Source organism: Erythrolamprus reginae, chromosome 5 (genome assembly GCF_031021105.1).
Source record: "Erythrolamprus reginae isolate rEryReg1 chromosome 5, rEryReg1.hap1, whole genome shotgun sequence".
In the NCBI taxonomy this organism is placed as follows: domain Eukaryota; kingdom Metazoa; phylum Chordata; class Lepidosauria; order Squamata; family Dipsadidae; genus Erythrolamprus; species Erythrolamprus reginae.
Genome location: NC_091954.1, coordinates 5,931,391 through 5,951,990, shown reverse-complemented (window position 1 = coordinate 5,951,990; position 20,600 = coordinate 5,931,391). Strand labels below are relative to the sequence as shown.

Sequence of the window (20,600 nt, the reverse complement as noted above, 5' to 3'; positions counted from 1 at the left end):
AAATCTTGGAAATTCTTACGGGGAATTTTTGCTCTTTAAGACTTTCATCCTAGCAAAAACACTTCTGGAACGAAGTGTTTGGAACGCTTTAACCGCAACTTAACCACCGCAACAACAGCTCTCATAATTAATGCAATTTTTAGCCCTAGGGTGAGGACATTCGTTTTGAATTTTCCTTCGGAAAGCGCCCAAGATTCATTATTCCCATCCTCCCTCCTCATCCTGTCTTCTTCTTCTTCTTCTTCTCTCTCTCTCTCTCGCTCTCTCTCTCTCTTTTAAAAAGAATCGTTCCAAATCAATTAGAGGAAATTTGATTTCAATCGACAGGATAAAAAGGAAGGTAATATCCAGGTTTCGTCTCTGATTGCGGTGGTACATCTCACATACGGTTTTAAGTACAGAAAACAGCACTCGGAGGGATTTCGACCAAAAAAGAGAATTGCCCAAGGCAAACTCACCCCGCGGGTTTCTCGGATTGGTTAGCGCTATCATTAGTGCCACCGCTGTTTAAGAACTACACACAGACAGGCTGGGTGACAGCTAAGACTTTAAAGCCTGTGTATTTTTCAAACAGTTTTTCAAACTGTTTTCCGTGACAGAAATCCCCCCCCCCTTCCCGAGCTCTATCATTAACTGCTGACAAGCTGACAGAATAAATACTCCGGCGTTTCAGAAACCGTCTAACAATCTTTTACTTTTTTCCAACACCCTGCCAGAACCCCCCCTTTTTATACCTTTCTTAGGTTATTTTTTTCTTGAGTAGGGGGGTGTTTGTTGGCAAGACTGTTGTCTTGAGGAGGAGAGATAAAGACACAAGCGACTTGAGATCTCACCTCATCATTTTGGGCGAAGCGCTGGGCGAATTCCTCATGCCGCCATTCCGCTGTTTCCTTTTGGGGGACAACGTCGTCAGCTGTTCGTCTTCAACTAGAAACACAGGCAGTTTGTGAGGTTATGACCAACCCAGCCGCGGAAATACAGGCGGAAGAGCCAACAACAACACTCCCAGTTCCATGGACACTGTCTTAAGTAATTGCTGTTATCTCTTTTATTCGCTAAACATGTCAACTCAGGCGACTGAACATTTTAAAAAGTTTCGTGTTTAATCAATAAAAGAGATAACAGTCACAATAACAACAACGATGACTTAAGACTTATTATTTTATTCACAAAAACAATAATACACAACAAATGAGATTGATATGCTGGATTTTGTATCACAATATGACAAGTAGAACACTTTCCAAGCATCTGGGTCTTATTATTGTTGTTGTTGTTGTTGTTGTTGTTGTTGTTGTTGTTGTTATTGTTGTTGTTATTGTTGTTGTTATTATTATTATTATTATTATTAGGGATTAGGATTAGGATTAGGATTATTATGAGGATCATTATGAGGATTATTATTATTATTATTATTATTATTATTATTATTATTAATTTCAACAATACAACACAGCAAACGAGATCACTATGCTGGATTTCGTATTTCATCACCAGTCAGGCGCTTCCCAAGCACCTAGGACTGCGCGATGTAGCAAAGAATTATGTTTGCCGATCCCAGTAAAGTGGCCTTTTGCAATTGACAGATGGAGATTTCGTCAATTCCAATGGGTTTCAAATATCCGCTGAGATCCTTTGGCCCTTTTATTACTTTATTCACACACAAAAATAGTAATACACCACAAATGAGATTTATATGCTAGATTTTGTATCACAATATCACAAGTCGAACACTTCCTCTGCGTCTAGGACTGTGTGATATATTTTCGTATGATGCGCGAGGTTTGCGAGATGAGGGTCAAGGCCGGTGGCTTTTGCAACTGACAGGTTGTGATTTTGTCAATGTTTATTGTTTCCAAATGCTGGCTGCGGTCTTTTGGCACAGCACCCAGTGTGCCGATAACCACTGGGATCACCTGTACTGGTTTATGCCAGAGTCGTTGTAGTTTGATTTTAAGATCATGATATCGGCTAAGTTTTTCTTATTGTTTTTCATCAATTCGACTGTCACCTGGTATGGCAACATCAACGATCCACACTTTTGTCTTTTCCACAATCATGTGGTCTGGAGTCTTGTGTTTCAAAACCTTGTCAGTTTGAATTCAAAATTCCCACAGTATTTTGGCATGTTTGTTTTCAACTACTTTCACAGGTTTGTGATCCCACCAGTTCTTTACCTCTGGTAGGTGGCAGTTGTGGCATAGGTTGTGTACTTTTGTACCACTTGTTGGGGGTCAAGGGAAAGGGAGGGTCTTGCCTTCTCTTTCTGCTCAAGATCCCCATGGACAATTGGTGGGCCACTGTGTGACACAGAATGCTGGACTCGATGGGCTTTGGCCTGATTCAGCATGGCTCTTTGTATATTCTTAGGTTCCAATGACGCATCTGAGCCAAATAATAATAATAATAATAATAATAATAATAATAATAATAATAATAATGTTTCGAAAGCCCATCCTGAGGTTGATGAGAAGAGAGGAGTTGAAAACTCAAGGCAAAGAAGAGAAACAACATTACTTGAAGTTATTCTTGATAGGCATATAGTTTTAAAAAGCCCCTTTAAAAAAAAAACAACCTCAAGATATATTTTTTTTAAAACTGCTAGAAATCAGGGCTTTGCCACAAAGTTTAGGTATGTCATTCAGAAACTAAATATCAAAAGTTGCCTGATGGGACTTGGTTAAAATAACTGGATTTCCTATTTAAAAAAAATACCCAACTGGAGCTTTCCAGGAAAAATTTAAGTCCTTCAAACCTTGATTAGAAATGTGGCAATAAATTAAAACTACCCAAAGTATGTTGCCCTTTATTTCAAAAAGAGATGTTGTCATAGAATGAAATCCATGTGGCCAATGGAAAAAGGAATGGATTCATAAAAACGGGCACAAAATTTGAACAATTAGCCAAAAAAAAAGAGAGAAAGCTACAGATGTTTTATTACTGTTGTGTGATTACTGTTGTTGTGTTATTATTGATTCCTTTGGCAAAATTCTATAGCACAGCTCGTTTTTAACCTTCAACACAATGGCACCAGCCTTCCTGAGAAGCTATAACTCAGTATCGTTACTACAGTAAGCGTATTATTAATGGATCAATATTTTTTGCTTATTAGAAGCTTCTAGTTTAGCAAAAATGCTTCTGCATTCAAAGTAAACAAACAATTTACCATCCCAAAGTGAACAGGAAATAAGACCAATACAAAACGGCACGTTAAAAGAACAGTAGCAACAAAACAGTACAATAAATCATTCCACTGGGAGAAAGAAGAATGCAACGTAAAGAAAGGCGCAGGAAAGTAAAGAAGGGAGAGAAGACACCTGTTTTCACTGAAAATGAATCAGACGAAAGAGAGAGAAATTTAAGGCTAACATCTAAACTGCATTTTTAAATAGGTTTACTAATAGAGTTGCAGGCCCTTGGAAACTCTTATAACAAACCCTCAAGGGATATTTTTTCCCTGTAATTTCCATCTACAGTAGTACCTCTAGATACGAGTTTAATTCGTTCCAGAAGAGAGCTTGTATGTCGAACAACTCGTATCTGGAACAAATGGCTTTAGACTTTGTTTTTCCCCTCCGAGATAACCAGAAGCAAGGATTCTTGCGCCACCTAGTGGACGCTCGGCTCGTATCCCGAATTTGAGCTCGGGTCTGGAACAGAAATTTCCCTCCCCTCGTGGCTCGTAACTTGGAATACTCGCATGTGGAGCAGCTCGTATCTAGAGGTATTACTGTATCTGTCTAACTTTATACATTCAACCATGTCCCCGATCCAGAGCAGAAGTTTAAATATCATGCAATAATTATAGGAAAACAAGAAGTTAAAACCTTCTAAGCGAAACGTTAGAATGATTGGCTTTGAACAGCAGATCCAATTTCCTCAATTTTATAAAGCAGATTTATACGTGTTTATGTATCTATGCATGTATATGGGAGTGGGGTGGGGGGTTGCCCATGGTTTGGCCCGGGAGCAGCGGGTTACAAGTTACAAGCAAACTGGTAGCACCGGCGGCGGGAGGCTCCGCCCATCTGACCTGCGCAGAAGCGTTGCGCGCACACAAACTGGTAGAAAACTAATTTAGAATCCATCCTCCCTAAGGTTAAACATAATCATGATGTGGCCCTCAATGAAATCAAGTTTGACACCTCTGGGCTACATGGTAGATATCTTTAATAATAATAGTAAAGTCATAGAACAGTGATGGCAACCCTATGGCATGGGTGCCACAGGTGGCACGCGGAGCCATATCTACTGGCACCCAAGCTGTTCCCATAGATCAACTCCAATGTGTATGTGTGCGCCAGCCAGCTGAAGTTTGGCTCACACAGAGGCTCTGGGAGCCATTTTTGGCTTCCAGAGAACCTCCAAGGGGATGGGGGAGGGTTGTTACCTTCCGCCAGTTCCAGGGAAGTCTTTGGAACCTGGGGAGGATAAAACACGAGCCTACTGGGCTGACCAGAAGTTGGGAAACAGGCCATTTCCGGCCTCCAAGGGGCCTCCGGAGGGCAGGGAAGCTGTTTTCATCCTCCCCAGGCTTTGAGTTATGGGTGTGGGAACTTGCACATGTTCAATAGCACACGCCCACGCTCTTTCGGCACCGGAGGGAAAAAAGGTTTGCCATCACTGTCATAGAACCTTTAAAGAAAAACACAATCCATTTGGATAATTGCTCTCTCTGTGCCCAGGGCAGTTTCTGCTCCATTCCTGTTGAATAAGCATTTGCCATAACTAGTGATGGGCGAACCCAACGGTGTTCGGGTTCAGAAAGTTTGGCCGAATTTTACGCAAAATTCGGCCAAACCCGAAACGAACCTGAACTTGAACCCGAATGGGGAATCCCTCCTATGAAGAGATTCCGGGGTGGAGCTTTGACGTCACCGGAAGGTTGCTAAGGACGCCAAGGTGATCACTTCCTGGATTCCATGGAATACAGGAAGTGATCACTTTGGCGTCCTTAGCAACCTGCCAGTGACATCAAAGCTCCGAACGCCGAACACGACCCCGAACTTTGCCGGAACTTTGGAAAAAGTTCGTGTTCGTGTTCGGCATACTGAACAGCGCAAAATTCGGTACGGACCCGAATTGTACGGGTTCAGTTCTCCCATCACTAGCCATAACTAAAGAGGAGTTTTATGTAGCTTTAATTTAAATACAACAAGGCAGAGTACCAACATCGGATTTGGCGAGGGGGGGATCTGCTGCTTGGGTAACAGTCTATCATCCATACCAGGGGTAGACAAAGTTGGCTCTTCTGTGACTTGTGGACTTCAACTCCCAGAATTCCTGAGCCTATCATGCTAGCTCAGGAATTCTGAGAGTTGTCCACATTTTTTTTCATTTCATTTATTCATTTGTCCAATACACAAGTACATAGGAAGAAAATAGACATGTGATAATATAAAAAGGGTGAAAGTGGGCTTAGAGGAGAGGATATATGAAAGAAAGAGAATATATATGATAAGTGAGAGAAAGGAAAGACAATTGGACAGGAGACGAAAGGCACACCAGTGCCCCTTACTGGCCTCGTAGGAATCTGGAGAGGTCAATCGTGGAGAGTCTAAGGGAGAAGTGTTGGGGGTTAGGGGTTGACACAATTGAGTCCGGTAATGAGTTCCACGCTTCGATAACTCGATTGTTGAAATCATATTTTTTACAGTCAAGTTTGGCGTGGTTCGTATTGAGTTTGAATTTGTTGCGTGCTCTTGTGTTGTTGCGGTTGAAGCTGAAATAGTCATTGACTGGTAGGACATTGCAGCATATGATCTTGTGGGCAATACTCAAATCATGTTTTAAACGCCGTAGTTCTAGGCTTTCTAGGCCCAGGATTGTAAGTCTATTTTCGTAGGATATTCTGTTTCGAGTGGAGGAGTGAAGGGCTCTTCTGGTGAAATATCTTTGGACATTTTCAAGGGTGTTGATGTCTGAGATGTGGTATGGGTTCCAGACAGATGAGCAGTAGTCTAAGATGGGTCTGGCAAAAGTTTTGTAGGCTCTTGTGAGTAGAGTGAGATTGCCTGAGCATAGAAGAGCCAACTTTGCCTCCCCCTGCTCCATACTAGCTCAGAAATTCTGGGAGTTGAAGTCCGCATGTCATAGAAGAGCCAACTTTGCCTACCCCTGCTCCATACTAGCTCAGAAATTCTGGGAGTTGAAGTCTGCATGTCATAGAAGAGCCAACTTTGCCTACCCCTGCTCCATACTAGCTCAGGAATTCTGGGAGTTGAAGTCTGCATGTCATAGAAGAGCCAACTTTGCCTCCCCCTGCTCCATACTAGCTCAGGAATTCTGGGAGTTGAAGTCTGCATGTCATAGAAGAGCCAACTTTGTCTACCCCTGCTCCATACTAGCTCAGGAATTCTGGGAGTTGAAGTCTGCATGTCATAGAAGAGCCAACTTTGCCTCCCCCTGCTCCATACTAGCTCAGGAATTCTGGGAGTTGAAGTCCGCATGTCATAGAAGAGCCAACTTTGTCTACCCCTGCTCCATACTAGCTCAGGAATTCTGGGAGTTGAAGTCTGCATGTCATAGAAGAGCCAACTTTGCCTCCCCCTGCTCCATACTAGCTCAGGAATTCTGGGAGTTGAAGTCTGCATGTCATAGAAGAGCCAACTTTGCCTACCCCTGCTCCATACTAGCTCAGGAATTCTGGGAGTTGAAGTCTGCATGTCATAGAAGAGCCAACTTTGCCTCCCCCTGCTCCATACTAGCTCAGGAATTCTGGGAGTTGAAGTCTGCATGTCATAGAAGAGCCAACTTTGCCTCCCCCTGCTCCATACTAGCTCAGGAATTCTGGGAGTTGAAGTCCGCATGTCATAGAAGAGCCAACTTTGTCTACCCCTGCTCCATACTAGCTCAGGAATTCTGGGAGTTGAAGTCCACATGTCATAGAAGAGCCAACTTTGCCTACCCCTGCTCCATACTAACCTACCCAGAATTGATGCTCTGGGGAATCCAGAACATGATACCATGGCCTTTCGAGACTGAAGGATGCCAATGAAATTGTCTCAAAAAAATAATAATAAATCACTCAGCCTTCACATTTGGGAAAACAGCAAATATTTTCATTATTTTTCCCCCCTGATAATGCCCGAGAAAAATTTTCCCTCTTAGACCTCTGTGACTCTGGAACCAAATATGCCCAGAACAATGTGTCAGCTATTTCTACGTTTCTCCTCCTAGTTCTGTCTTCGCCCTCTGTAAAAATATATATATATTTAAAAATAACAGATTAAACATTACACTCTCTCGATGTTGAAAGTATACAGCTTCAACCTTTCCCCGACTGGCTCAGAGCAATGCGAAGACGATGATTTCGGTTGTCAGCTGCCGCACTTACTTAGACCTCGGCGTCATCACTTTTGAATTCTTTTGCCCCTTGTCAAATCCGCACAACCTTACATTGAAGCTACGAAGGATGGCAGATTCACTGTGGATCAGGAATAACCCAGACGGCTGATGTCTCTTTCTTCAGCCGAAACTTCTACTGACGAGTTTGGTAATGCAATTTCTTATCAAGGGGAATGCCTCTACATGCCTACATGTGTATATTTTTGTACTCCGGCGTGTAAGTCTCTGTCGCTTCGCTACGGAGCTTATCAAAAGGCGACACCCCCTACCCAAAATAAGGGATAAATCAAATCATTTTTTAAAAAATTCTTTTTTTTTGCTTTAGTGAGAGGGTGAAATATGTACTTGTGTACTCCATAAATAAATATTTCGGTTAATTATTTATGCCCCGGTCATTAATACTTTATTTTCTCTGCTTTGCCCTAGCAGAGCACATCACAAAATCATTGATTAGCGCGCGAAGGTACTGATGTAAAGTATTCACTCACTAAAATATTCAGCTTGGTGGAAAGAGGGTTGACTATTTATGGAGGAAGGATGGGGGAAAAAAATCTGGGAAGCTTTACGGTGACAAGATTACAGTGGCACCTCTACTTACGAACGCCTCTACTTAACAGGTTTTCTAGATAAGAACCGGGTGTTCAAGATTTTTTTGGCCTCTTCTCAAGAACCATTTTCCACTTACAAACCCCAGACTCCGAAACTGTTAACGCAAAAGGCTGGGAGAAGCCTCTCTAGGAATCCCCTGGGAGGAAACAGAGCCAGAAAAGTTGGGGAGAAGCCTCCATGGGGCCTGTCTAGGAATCCCCTGGGAGGAAACAGGGCCGGAAAAGGCAGGGAGAAGCCTCCGTGGTGCCTCTCTAGGAATCTCCTGGGAGGAAACAGGGCTGGAAAAGAAGAGGAGAAGCCTCCATGGGGCCTCTCTAGGAATCTCCTGGGAGGAAACAGGGCCAGAAAAGGTGGGGAGAAGCCTCCGTGGGGCCTCTCTAGGAATCTCCTGGGAGGAAACAGGGCCTCCACCCACTCTGTGGTTTTCTCAATCGCATGCATTATTTGTTTTTACATTGATTCCTACGGGAAAAATCTCTTCTTACAAACTTTTCTACTTAAGAACCAGGTCACAGAACAAATTAAGGTAGTAAGTAGAGGTACCTACTCTACTGTCAAATTTTGTAAATATACAAATATAATTGCAGAAGCTGAGATGAGGATGGGAACTCATTCTGTGGCGTAGTGCTTGGGTCTCAAACATAATCACAACATCTTAACCACCAAGTCACCACACCGCTTGATGCTGGTAATAAATTCCGTGAAATTCATAATCCTGATGAACATTGCAACTGCAAAACCAGGTTATTTGAAAGCGGGCAACTAAGGAACAGAGTTTTTGAACGTCGCTGGTCACGGACATTAAATGCTTCAACCAGCTAAGATCTGTTTTTTACATGTTGTGAGCCTTCGGAGAGGGGCGGCATACAAATCTAAGTAATAAATAATAAATAAATAAATAAATGATCGTCCTCACCATTTGGCATCACTTGCATTTCATCAGATAAAAGACTGTGTTTTAGAACATTTCAGATGTTAGCAGTGATGGGCTGCTGTTCCCACTGGGGGGATGCAATGGCAGTAGTAAGTTTATGCACGATTTATTGAATACAATAGTTTTTTTATTGTCCTTTCTCTAGTACCTTAGTGTGATCCTTAATTACTTTTAAATAGTATGTTTTTAGCCATAAACATCTTAATCATTTTAATCATTATCTAGAACTGAACTTTGATAGCAATTCAAGAAAATTGAGCTACTTGCCTAATCTGTTATCATTCTGAATCTTGTGGGTTGAGCACAGAACCTTAAAATGTGACTGTGCTTCTCAAGAAATAATGCTGGCCATCATCTGTCCTTTTTGTGGCTATTCAAATAATGTGACTTAATCCACTGAAAAAGAGTCCAAGCACCTATTTGAAAACTTATCTTGGTCGGTAAGCCACTCCCACCTGGTCACATGACCTTTAAGCCACTCCCAGTCACATTATTTTCAAGCCACTCCCACCTGTACACATGGCCAGCAAGTCACTCCTACACAGTCACATGACTATCAAGCCGCACCTACACAAGAAACCACAGCATGAAGTCAAATAAATTAAGGCGCCACTTAAACACATTACACCCCAATCACGCTGATGAGCCGCTTGAGTTTTTTCAGTGAAAACGTGCTGAATATTTCAAACTATCATCTCAGTGCAGAGTTGGGGGGGGGGGCGCGAAATGTTTACTTCTTCCTGGCGGGGGGCGTAACAGAAAATAATGGATAAACACTGCCCTACTCTAACATTAAAACTAAGATCATGGCATCCGGCCCTCTCAATTCCTGGGAAGAAATGGAGGTGGTGACAAGACACAACTTCGCGACTAACAACAACAACTCTTAACATTCTTTCACACTGCACTGCACTTAGAGTTACACACCGCAGGGTTACACAAAAGAAACCGAATATCCCAAACCAGCAGATACTGCCCAATATTTGCTCGTGTGTTTTCAAGCTTCTTCAGCTCTGAGCTAATGAAGCCTTTTGGATGAGAAGCTAAATGTCTTCAAAGAAAAACCAGAAACCCCAGTTGCCTCTTGACAAAAGCATCTTTGCAGGGTTGCGGGTTCAGTTTATTAAACTTCCCTCCATCCATAAGTTCAAGCTTATTAATTTCTTAGCGACTTCTAAAGAGATTGAAATCAGCTCTGATCAGATACGGAAACCAACACAACAAAAGGTCCAGCAAAAATTTACACGATTGTCGATAAGTTGTTCTTTTTCATCTTCGGAAATTGCTTCCAGCAGCTTCGTTACTTTTTTGTCTGTGCTTTTTTTTTTTGTTTAAATTCTCCTATTTACTAATTGTGCACTAATTTCAGTGACGAACTAATTAAAGGCCTGTTTCTCAGTAATACTAATGCTTAGAAATTAATTTCAGCTGTTGTTTTTCCCGCCTGCTTTCATTTAAGCCTAATGTAATTAAAGCAAATTACGGGACCTAATGAACATAAACTGCTACCACAGCCCGGCACAACATTATCTTTACTTATTTATTTATTTTACTTTCCGAAGGAGATGCCTGCAATAAGCAGAGGCTGTCAGATCTCAGGAAGGGTGTCAGGACCTCCAGGAATCGGCAGAGAAGGTGTTGCTTGGAACAACTAGGTATTGTCTACAATTAGTGTAAAGAATATGATTAGTGTAAGGTACCCCTTGACTTCCTCCTCCCACATCTGGAGTGAGAAATACTTATTGCAGATGTGCAAAATGAATGGGTAAAGTCTTTCCCCCCCCAATTTCTTCCCTTCTTTCTGCTCACTTTTATGTTTCCCCCACCCTTGTCCAAGGAAGTAAATTCTATTTTTTTTAGGAAAGAACCACAGACGCTGATGGCATTTTATATACAGTGGTATCTCTACCTACAAAGGCCTCTACTTACGAACTTTTCTAGATATGAACTGGGTGTTCAAGATTTTTTGGGCTCTTCTCAAGAACCATTTTCCACTTACAAAACCTGAGTCTCCAAAACTGTAACCGGAAAAGGCAGGGAGAAGCCTCCGTGGGGCCTCTCTAGGAATCTCCTGGGAGGAAAAAGGGCCTGAAAAGGCAGGGAGAAGCCTCCATGGGGCCTCTCTAGGAATCTCCTGGGAGGAAACAGGGCCGGAAAAGCTGGGGAGAAGCCTCCATGGGACCTCTCTAGGAATCTTCTGGGAGGAGACAGGGCTGGAAAAGGTGGGGAGAAGCCTCCATGGGGCCTCTCTACGAATCTCCTGGGAGGAAACAGGGCCAGAAAAGGCGTGGAGAAGCCTCCGTGGGGCCTCTCTAGGAATCTCCTGGGAGGAAACAGGGTCTCCACCCTCCCTGTGGTTTTCCCTTGACATGAGTGACATCAAGTTGGCCGCCTTTAAGCCAGTCACATGATCTTTAAGCCACCCCCAGTCACATGATCGTCAAGCCACTCCCACCTGGTCACATGGCTGGCAAGCCACGCCCACATAATAAACCACACCCACAGTATGGCAGTAAAAATTTTGACAGCTCATCACTGCAATGGAGTGTGAAAACGACCAAGTGGGTAAACTGGAAGTTTGGAAGAATGGACTGGGGAGGGTGAAAACAGCCTTCTCCAAGGCCAAAAATCAGCTGGCCAGTACACGCATGCACATTGGAGCTGACATAGGGCAGTAGGGTCTCCTGCTTGGATGGAGGGTTTGGATTAATTCTCTAACACAACTGCAGGGGTGGGCAGCAGGCAGGACAGCAGCGGAAATGAAGAAGCGTGTGAAGCTCCAGCTGATTGGCAGCTGTTACTTCCTGGATTACTGATCTCATCTCGGCTCTCTTTTTTCCCCCTGCTGTTGCTGCTGCGTCTGCGCTCCTTGCTTTTTTCCTCTTTCCTCCTTCCTGGCTTCGGACGAGCTTCCCTCTCTCCTGCCCGGCTCCCCTCCAGCCTCACGCGGCCCCCTCCCACCTAAGGTGCAAGCAGAAGACGTAGGTGGAAGCGGCGCTGGCAGCATTTATGCTTCTGGCAGCATCCGTTCGCCTAGCTACCCAGCCTGAGGCAGGGAGTGACCCAGGAAGGAGAGCATGGGAAACGCGAAGCATTGGTTGCCGATCAATTTCCGGTCACAATTCAAAGTGTTGGTTATGACCTTTAAAGCCCTTCATGGCATTGGACCAGAATATCTCCGAGACCGCCTTCTGCCGCACGAATCCCAGCGACCGATTAGGTCCCACAGAGTGGGTCTTCTCTGGGTCCCGTCAACTAAACAATGTCGGTTGGCGGGCCCCAGGGGAAGAGCCTTCTCTGTGGCGGCCCCGACTCTGGAACCAACTCCCCCCAGAGATTAGAACTGCCCCTACTCTCCTTGCCTTTCGTAAGCTCCTTAAAACCCACCTCTGTTGTCAGGCATGGGGGAACTGAGACATCTCCCCCGGGCATATACAATTTATGCATGGTATGTTTGTATGTATGTTTGCTTAGTAAATGGTTTTTTTAAAATATTTTAAACTATAATTTAGATTTGTCATGAATTGTTTTATTTTGTTGTGAGCCGCCCCGAGTCTCCGGAGAGGGGCGGCATACAAATCTAAATAATAAATAAACAAAAAAACAAATAAATAAATAAATAAATGAATAAATAAATAAACGGTCACCCCAGTGAGCAACACTGCTAAGGTTGTAAGTCGAGGACTTAACAGTTCACTTGAATGATAATGATCGTTCAAACCACTCCCAACTGATCACATGGCCGGCAAGCCACTTCTACCCAGTCACATGACCATTAAGCCACACCCACAAAATAAGCCACACCCACCCAGTAAAAATTTGGTTGCCCATTATTGCACAACTGGCTGAAGAATTCTGGGAGTTGAAGTCCACAAGTTGCCACGTTTGGGGATCCCTGGTCTACTCCTTGTTCTGCCTGACCGGGGTCAGGCGATAATTAACGGTCCAGGAAAGAAGGTCAGACACACACGTGCAGTGCTAATCAGCAAACTTGTATTAAACATAAAAGAAAAGGCTAAAGAAAACTGTCCTTCTTTTCAGGAGTAAAACACAGTTCGAGGCGAAAATTCAGCTAGAGACAAAGTTCATGAAAAAGCAAACCAATACAAAATTCACGTAGCAGAAACGTTCCATGAGTTCTCTGAATTCTCGAGGCACGAGAGCAGCTGCTAGTCCCAGAGTTTTCAACTCTGACAATGCCTGATAATGTTGAGTTGAAATCCAAAGGCACAGAGCAGAGGATTCAAAGCAGGAACCACAAAGCCACACAAACCACACAGATAAACATCCACAGTTTGCCTCTGCCTCTGTTCCCTTGTGTAACTGTAGTCCTCATTATGGGAACCACACCCAGCCCTCATTCTGTGGACCACACCCAAACACAGGTGACACCATAATCACTGTTGATAATCCCTTAATTGAGCCCTACGTTGCATTGCTCTAAGGCTACGCATATTGATTATTTGTTCAGCATCCGAATCCAAAGAAGAGAGGCTATCCGACGGGCTGCCTGCTAAATCCCCTGGGCTGTCAGCCAGGCTTTCACAATCACTCTGTGACGCATTTCTCACATATGTGGGGACAACAGCTGGCCCAGGCCCGAACACAACACACCTTAATCTGAATTGAGGAATAATTGTGTCGTCCCACACAATCTACAATTCTCTGCCTCTGCACCCTAACACAGATCTCAACACGGAGAAACCCCCCCCCCCAGAATACTAAAAATGATACACTACCCATTTCCTATGGACTGTCATTCCAGGGGGGAAAGAAAGTTCATTTATTGCACACTCATTCTAAATACTACACCTCTAGAGGCAAGAAGCAGTGATGTAAAACCACGGTTTAAAACATACCACAATATTACCTCTTGTTTTCTGCCTGGGGTGGATGAACATCCACATAAAACATTAAATACGAATTTCTAGAGAGTTAGAATCCAACAGAGCTTTAATTCAGGCATATTTAAGAGTGTACAGAACCATCTATATTTGGGGATTTCTATCCTCAGATCTTTCTTTCTTCCATTCCTCTCCCCAAACAGCTTTTTTTTCCCCCCAAACCTCTCCACTTTGCTGACTTCCCAGTTTATGAATCACTGTCTGTTTATTCAAGTCATTAAAGTACTATTGGCAAACTGTCCAAAGAAAGCTTTCAGAGGTATGAAAGGGCATTACTCTCTGTCAGCTTGACAATCCATACAGTGCACGCTGCTCTAATTCAAAAATAGTACAATAAAATTCTTTAGAAACAAAGCTTTTCCCCCCCATCCACGGCTACTATTAAAAGTGGACTAGGGATAAATGTTGACGGTTACAAGTTGCGGGGTTCCGAATAGAATGTCTCAGGCCATTAATATGTGGGGGGGGGGGGGGGGAAGGAAAGTCGATTAAAAAAAATATATTTCACCCACAATAAAACGTACGACGGAACTGGGCATGGCTAGTATTTGGAATAATACTGTGTTCAGTTCTGGAGACCTCACCTACAAAAAGATATTGACAAAATTGAACGGGTCCAAAGACGGGCTACAAGAATGGTGGAAGGTCTTAAGCATAAAACATATCAGGAAAGACTTCATGAACTCAATCTGTATAGTCTGGAGGACAGAAGGAAAAGGGGGGACAGGATCGAAACATTTAAATATGTTAAAGGGTTAAATAAGGTCCAGGAGGGAAGTGTTTTTAATAGGAAAGTGAACACAAGAACAAGGGGACACAATCTGAGGTTAGTTGGGGGAAAGATCAGAAGCAACGTGAGAAAATATTATTTGACTGAAAGAGTAGTCAATGCTTGGAACAAACTTCCAGCAGACGTGGTTGGTAAATCCACAGTGACTGAATTTAAGCATGCCTGGGATAAACATAGATCCATCCTAAGATAAAATACAGAAAATAGTATAAGGGCAGACTAGATGGACCATGAGGTCTTTTTCTGCCATCAATCTTCTATGTTTCTATGTTTCTAGTCTAGTGAAAATGTCCAAAGATATTTCACCAGAAGAGCCCTTCACTCCTCCACTCGAAACAGAATATCCTATGAAAATAGACTAACAATCCTGGGCCTAGAAAGCCTAAAACACGATTTAAGTATTGCCCATACGATCATATGCTGCAACATCCTACCGGTCAATGACTACTTCAGCTTCAACCGCAATAACACAAGAGCACACAACAGATTCAAACTTAATACGAACCGCTCCAAACATGACTGTAAAAAATATGATTTCAACAATCGAGTTATCGAAGCGTGGAACTCATTACCGGACTCAATTGTGTCAACCCCTAACCCCCAACATTTCTCCCTTAGACTCTCCACGATTGACCTCTCTAGGTTCCTAAGAGGCCAGTAAGGGGCGTACATAAGTGCACTGGTGTGCCTTTCGTCCCCTGTCCAATTGTCTTTCCTTTCTTTCACCTATCTTATATATTCTCTTCCTTTCATATATCCTCTCCTTTCACCCTCTTTTATATTATCACATGTCTATTTTTCTTCCTATGTATTTGTGTATTGGACAAACGAATGAATAGATAGATAGATAGATAGATAGATAGATAGATAGATAGATAGATAGATAGATAGATAGATAGATAGATAGATAGATAGATAGTGAAGAGAAGGACCAGGGGAGACCTGATAGCAGTGCTCCAATATTTGAGGGGCTCCCATAGAGAGGAGGGGGTCAAGCTATTTTTCCAAGACACCTGAAGGCCATAGACAGAATAATGGGTGGAAACTGAACAAGGAGAGATTTGACCTGGAAATAAGGAGAAATATTCTGATAGTGGGAATAATTTTTAACTGCAGATGTGCATTGTAGAATCTAGAAAAGTGCCCATATTACGGGCTAAAGTTGTACTAACGAAATCACAATAAAACTGAACTCAAGAAAATTTATTTTTCACCCAAATGGTTTCTATATGGCTTATTTCCAGAATGGAATTGTTTATTCTTCTCTTAAAGCAATTGGTGGCGTGATATCCACCAAAACAGCAGCAAACATAACTTGTTTATAGGGAGAAACAATTGAATGAATAAATGAATATCAGCTACCAATTTTTTTACTAAGCAAATAAGAGTTTTGTTTGGAATAATATATGGTTTAGGATGTGCATTTTAAGGAAAAAATGCGTAGGATTTATAGATGCAAATCAACCTAGCCTTTTATCTAGATTTTTTTTAAAAAAATCCTTATCCAGCTATCCTTCAACATGGAAACTATGGTTAGAAGAGGATAAAATTTGTCTTACAAATGCTTTGCTTCTCATCATACATCAACAATGTCTAAAGCAACTTGAAGACACAAGTATGTTACACCATGTTACATCAACACTCTGCAGTCTGCATTGGTTGCCGATCAGTTTCCGGTCACAATTCAAAGTGTTGGTTATGACCTATAAAGCCCTTCATGGCACCGGACCAGATTATCTCAGGGACCGCCTTCTGCTGCACGAATCCCAGCGACCAGTTAGGTCCCACAGAGTGGGTCTTCTCCGGGTCCCGTCAACTAAACAATGTCGCTTGGCGGGACCCAGGGGAAGAGCCTTCTCTGTGGCGGCCCCGGCCCTCTGGAACCAACTTCCCCCAGAGATTAGAATTGCCCCTACACTCCTTGCCTTTCGTAAGCTTCTTAAAACCCACCTCTGCCGCCAGGCATGGGAGAACTTACTCTTTCCCCTTAGGCCTTTACAATTTTATGCATGGTATGTCTGTATGTATGTTTGGTTTTATAATAAGGGTTTTTAACTGTTTTAATACTGGATTGTTATATGCTGCTTTTGTTACTGATGTTAGCCGCCCCGAGTCTGCGGAGAGGGGCAGCATACAAATCCAATAAGTAAGTAAGTAAGTAAGTAAGTAAGTAAGTAAGTAAGTAAGTAAGTAAGTAAGTAAGTAAGTAAGTAATTGAAGTCTATGAGGCAGAGGTATGCCACATGTATTATTATATCATATGTGTTATTAGGAAAAAGGACATAGGCCTGATTTACAGAAGAAGAGTTTGATAAGCGTTGGGGTGGCTACTCGTAATCACGCAACATTTTCTACAAGGTCGCAATTAATGTTCAACCCACAAATATTTTTAAAAAGGCATTAATGTGGATGACGTTATTGCCGAGGTCAGGTTATATTCTTCAATAGTCTCTCTAATTAAACCAGGACATCATTAAGCTAATTTGAAGTGAGTGCACCACACTTACTGCTTTCATTCTCCACTATCACTATAAATACATTTTGCTACCTGGTTGTGAAAATGCTCAAGAGAGACAGGCCCCAAAAAAGGTGATTCTTCACATCTAGAAAAGCTTCTGTGAAATGTTTTTGATTTACACAGACAGAGCATAGCAGAAGTCTTTAAAAAAAAACCCACCCAAACATGCTGATGTGCACATTTAGATAAATAATGACCAACATGTGCCTAATATTTGTGAAAGCAACTGTCTCATTTCTAAGGTTAGGCCACCATCTGCTGGTGGTTATCTATAACTGTTCCACCAAATATGTTTTTCTATAGATATTTTTATTTTTATTTATTTATTTTGTCCAATACACAATGAGGGTTTTATATCTATATACACATAGTAAAATACATGATGAAGGTTATAGAGGAGATACTCATAGTAAAATATATCTAAGAAATAATAGAAAAGAAGGTATTGGAATAGAACATATCAATGAAGGAATAGAAGAAGAGATATAGGAATAGAAGAAAGGTATAGGAGATATAGGAGAGCAATAGGACAGGGGACGGAAGGCACTCTAGTACACTTGTACTCGCCCCTTACTGTCCTCTTAGGAATCTGGAGAGGTCAACCGTAGATAATCTAAGGGTAAAGTGTTGGGGGTTTGGGGACGACACTATGGAGTCCGGTCATGAGTTCCACGCTTCGACAACTCAGTTACTGAAGTCATATTTTTTACAGTCAAGTTTGGAGAGGTTAATATTAAGTTTAAATCTGTTGTGTGCTCTTGTGTTGTTGTGGTTGAAGCTGAAGTAGTTGCTGACAGGCAGGACGTTGCAGCATCTGATCTTGTGGGTAATACTTAGATCTTGTTTAAGATACAGAGGAAGAGTTGGAAGGGATCTTGTAGGTAATCTAGTCCAACCCCCAAAATTGGTACCGGTACATGGTGGACCACATTCAATTTGAGATTATGGATAAAAGGATGAATTTGGTTAATGAAACTGATTGCGACAACTGATGGGGCGATGAGACAAGGTAAGACGATATATTGGCGAGTAGGATCCGAGACCAAGCTATAAGAAACAAGTTGGAATCACTCTATAATATGTAAATAGATATTTTGCTCTTGGGTTTTGGTGGTGGGGTATGAATGTTTGTCTGGTGGTGGGCACAATTCACGAAACACTTGTTTTATGTTGTGTGGGTCTTATATTGTAATTAAAACTAATAAAAAAATTAATTTTAAAAAATAGTCCAACCCCCATCTCCCCACCCCCATTCAAGCAGGAGACCTTATACCAGGGGTCCCCAAACTTCTCCACTTGAAGAAAGGCCAGGAGGGTGGGGGCAGTTCTAATCTCAGGGGGGAGCTGGTTCCAGAGAGTCGGGGCCGCCACAGAGAAGGCTGTTTGGGGGGGAAGGTTTTTTTCCCTGATAGTTACTTTATGTATGGAGCTATGTGTGGATATTAACTGGTTTGTATTGGATATTGAGTATTTGTGATTAGAAGTGTAAAGAGATTATTCTACCTTGTTACTGTATATAATATATATACAGTGGTACCTCGAGATACGAGTTTAATTCGTTCCGGACCTGGGCTCTTAAGTCGAGCAGCTCTTATCTCGAACGACTTTTCCCCATAGGAATTAATGTAAATAATTTTAATTGGTTCCAGCCCTCAAAAAACTCACAAAGTTAGTCTAAATTATGCAGAAAGACATGTTTTTAATGAAGAAATGTACATGTACATATAAATGAATAATGAAGTTTCTTTCACTTAACTTGTAAACTTTCTTAAACTTTTAAATTTACATATGTTCAACTTCTCTGCCACCCAATCCTGTAGGACAGAGGTCCCCAACCCTTTTTGCACCAGGGACCGGCTTTAAGCGATCAAGAGAGGAATGGGTGAATGAATGGACGGAGGGTGGGAAGGAAGGAAGGAAAGAGGGAAGGGACAGGAACAGAGGAAGGAAGCAAGGAAACTTATGAAAGGGGAGAGTAAGAGAGGAATGAGTGAAGGGAGGGAGGGAGGGAAGAAGGTGGGAAGGAGAAAGAAAAGAAGAAATAGAGGAAGGGAAGGTAAAAGAGAGAAAGAAAAAGAGCAAGAAAGAAAGCAAGAAAGAAAGAAAGGGGGAAGGGACAGGAACAGAGGAAGGAAGCAAGGAAACTTATGAAAGGGGAGAGTAAGAGAGGAATGAGTGAAGGGAGGGAGGGAGGGAAGAAGGTGGGAAGGAGAAAGAAAAGAAGAAATAGAGGAAGGGAAGGTAAAAGAGAGAAAGAAAAAGAGCAAGAAAGAAAGCTGCAAGCACCCCCCCGAGCCCCCCAGGCCGGCTGCAACCTTTTAAAACACGTGCGCCGCTTCGCAGCTGTCTCCTGAAGCCGAACGCGGAAGTTAGCGTTTGGCTTCAGGAGACAGCTCCTTGGCGCTTGTATCTCGAATTTGGGCTTGTAAGTAGAACAAAAATATCTCTCCCCTCCCAGCTCTTATCTCGAGTTGCTCTTAAGTAGAGCAGCTCTTATGTCGGGGTTCCACTGTATTGTACTGATTTCTGTGTCTGAACAGTCCACTACTATTACCACTCACACCACATGCTGTCTTAAAGTTGTTTTGTGGATAAATTTTTCCCTAAACCATCTATCGAAGTATAGTGTGATTAAGTGTACACAAGTGTATAAAATGTGACGAAGCACAAAATAAAAATATGCAATGATGTAACAATGCAGAATTACTTACTGTACTTATTAAAAATATTGAAAAATCAATAAAAATAAATACATAAACAAATAAAATAATAAACAGATTATATCTGCGAGAGAAAGAACAAAAGAGACCTTACTAAATATAAAGAGGCCAACAAAACAGGCCAACATTTCCCCTACATTACATTGTTATGGGACAGTTAAGTCTGCAGTAGTACAAAATAAACTCTTAAGCCAGAAAAATCTAGCCAGGGAAATGAATGGCGATGATACTTGCAACAGCGATTTGATCTCGTAACAGGAGGAAAAAAAGGACTCCAAAGGATGGATGTGTGCTGCTCGTATCATTTATTCCTCAGAAAAATAAATCAGGACCAAGTTACTTCTGCAAAAATAACTAATGGCCGCCATGCATTTTACACCGATACCATCGCTGAGAAAAATATTACACCGATAACACTCACGCGGAGGTGGCAAGTTGCTTATGAACACGACATTGAAGAACAGGGTGTCATTTCACACCCGCCAATGACAATGCGGAGAAGCGCTTTAAAAGTTAGGCCTTGGGTGCAAAGCGTTCCCTTCCAGAAATTGGCAGAACTTTGAACCGGGATAAGCAGGATGCTGAGTTATAACTGGAGGTCACGGGAGGTGATAGTGTTTGCTGGAGGACTAGAACTACTGTAGGGTGGTGCCTTTGGTTGCTGTGAAATCTTTAATATGCTAATGTATCTTCTATCATGTCAGGCTGAAGTCATCATTTGATTTGGCCTGCCACATATGTTTTTGTTAGTTAGTTAGTTAGTTAGTTTGTTTGTTTG

General features: G+C 42.3%; 1 protein-coding gene across 3 annotated transcripts in view; it reads right to left on the bottom strand.

The window, feature by feature from the left end:
- The window catches only part of KCNMA1 (potassium calcium-activated channel subfamily M alpha 1), a 655,726-nt gene that overhangs the window by 103,044 nt on the left and 532,082 nt on the right, over positions 1-20,600 (bottom strand). For all 3 annotated transcript variants that reach the window (XM_070752010.1, XM_070752011.1, XM_070752012.1), the window contains exon 19: positions 834-927. In XM_070752010.1, the coding sequence (XP_070608111.1) occupies positions 834-927 (94 nt within the window). The remainder of the gene's footprint in view (positions 1-833; positions 928-20,600) is intronic.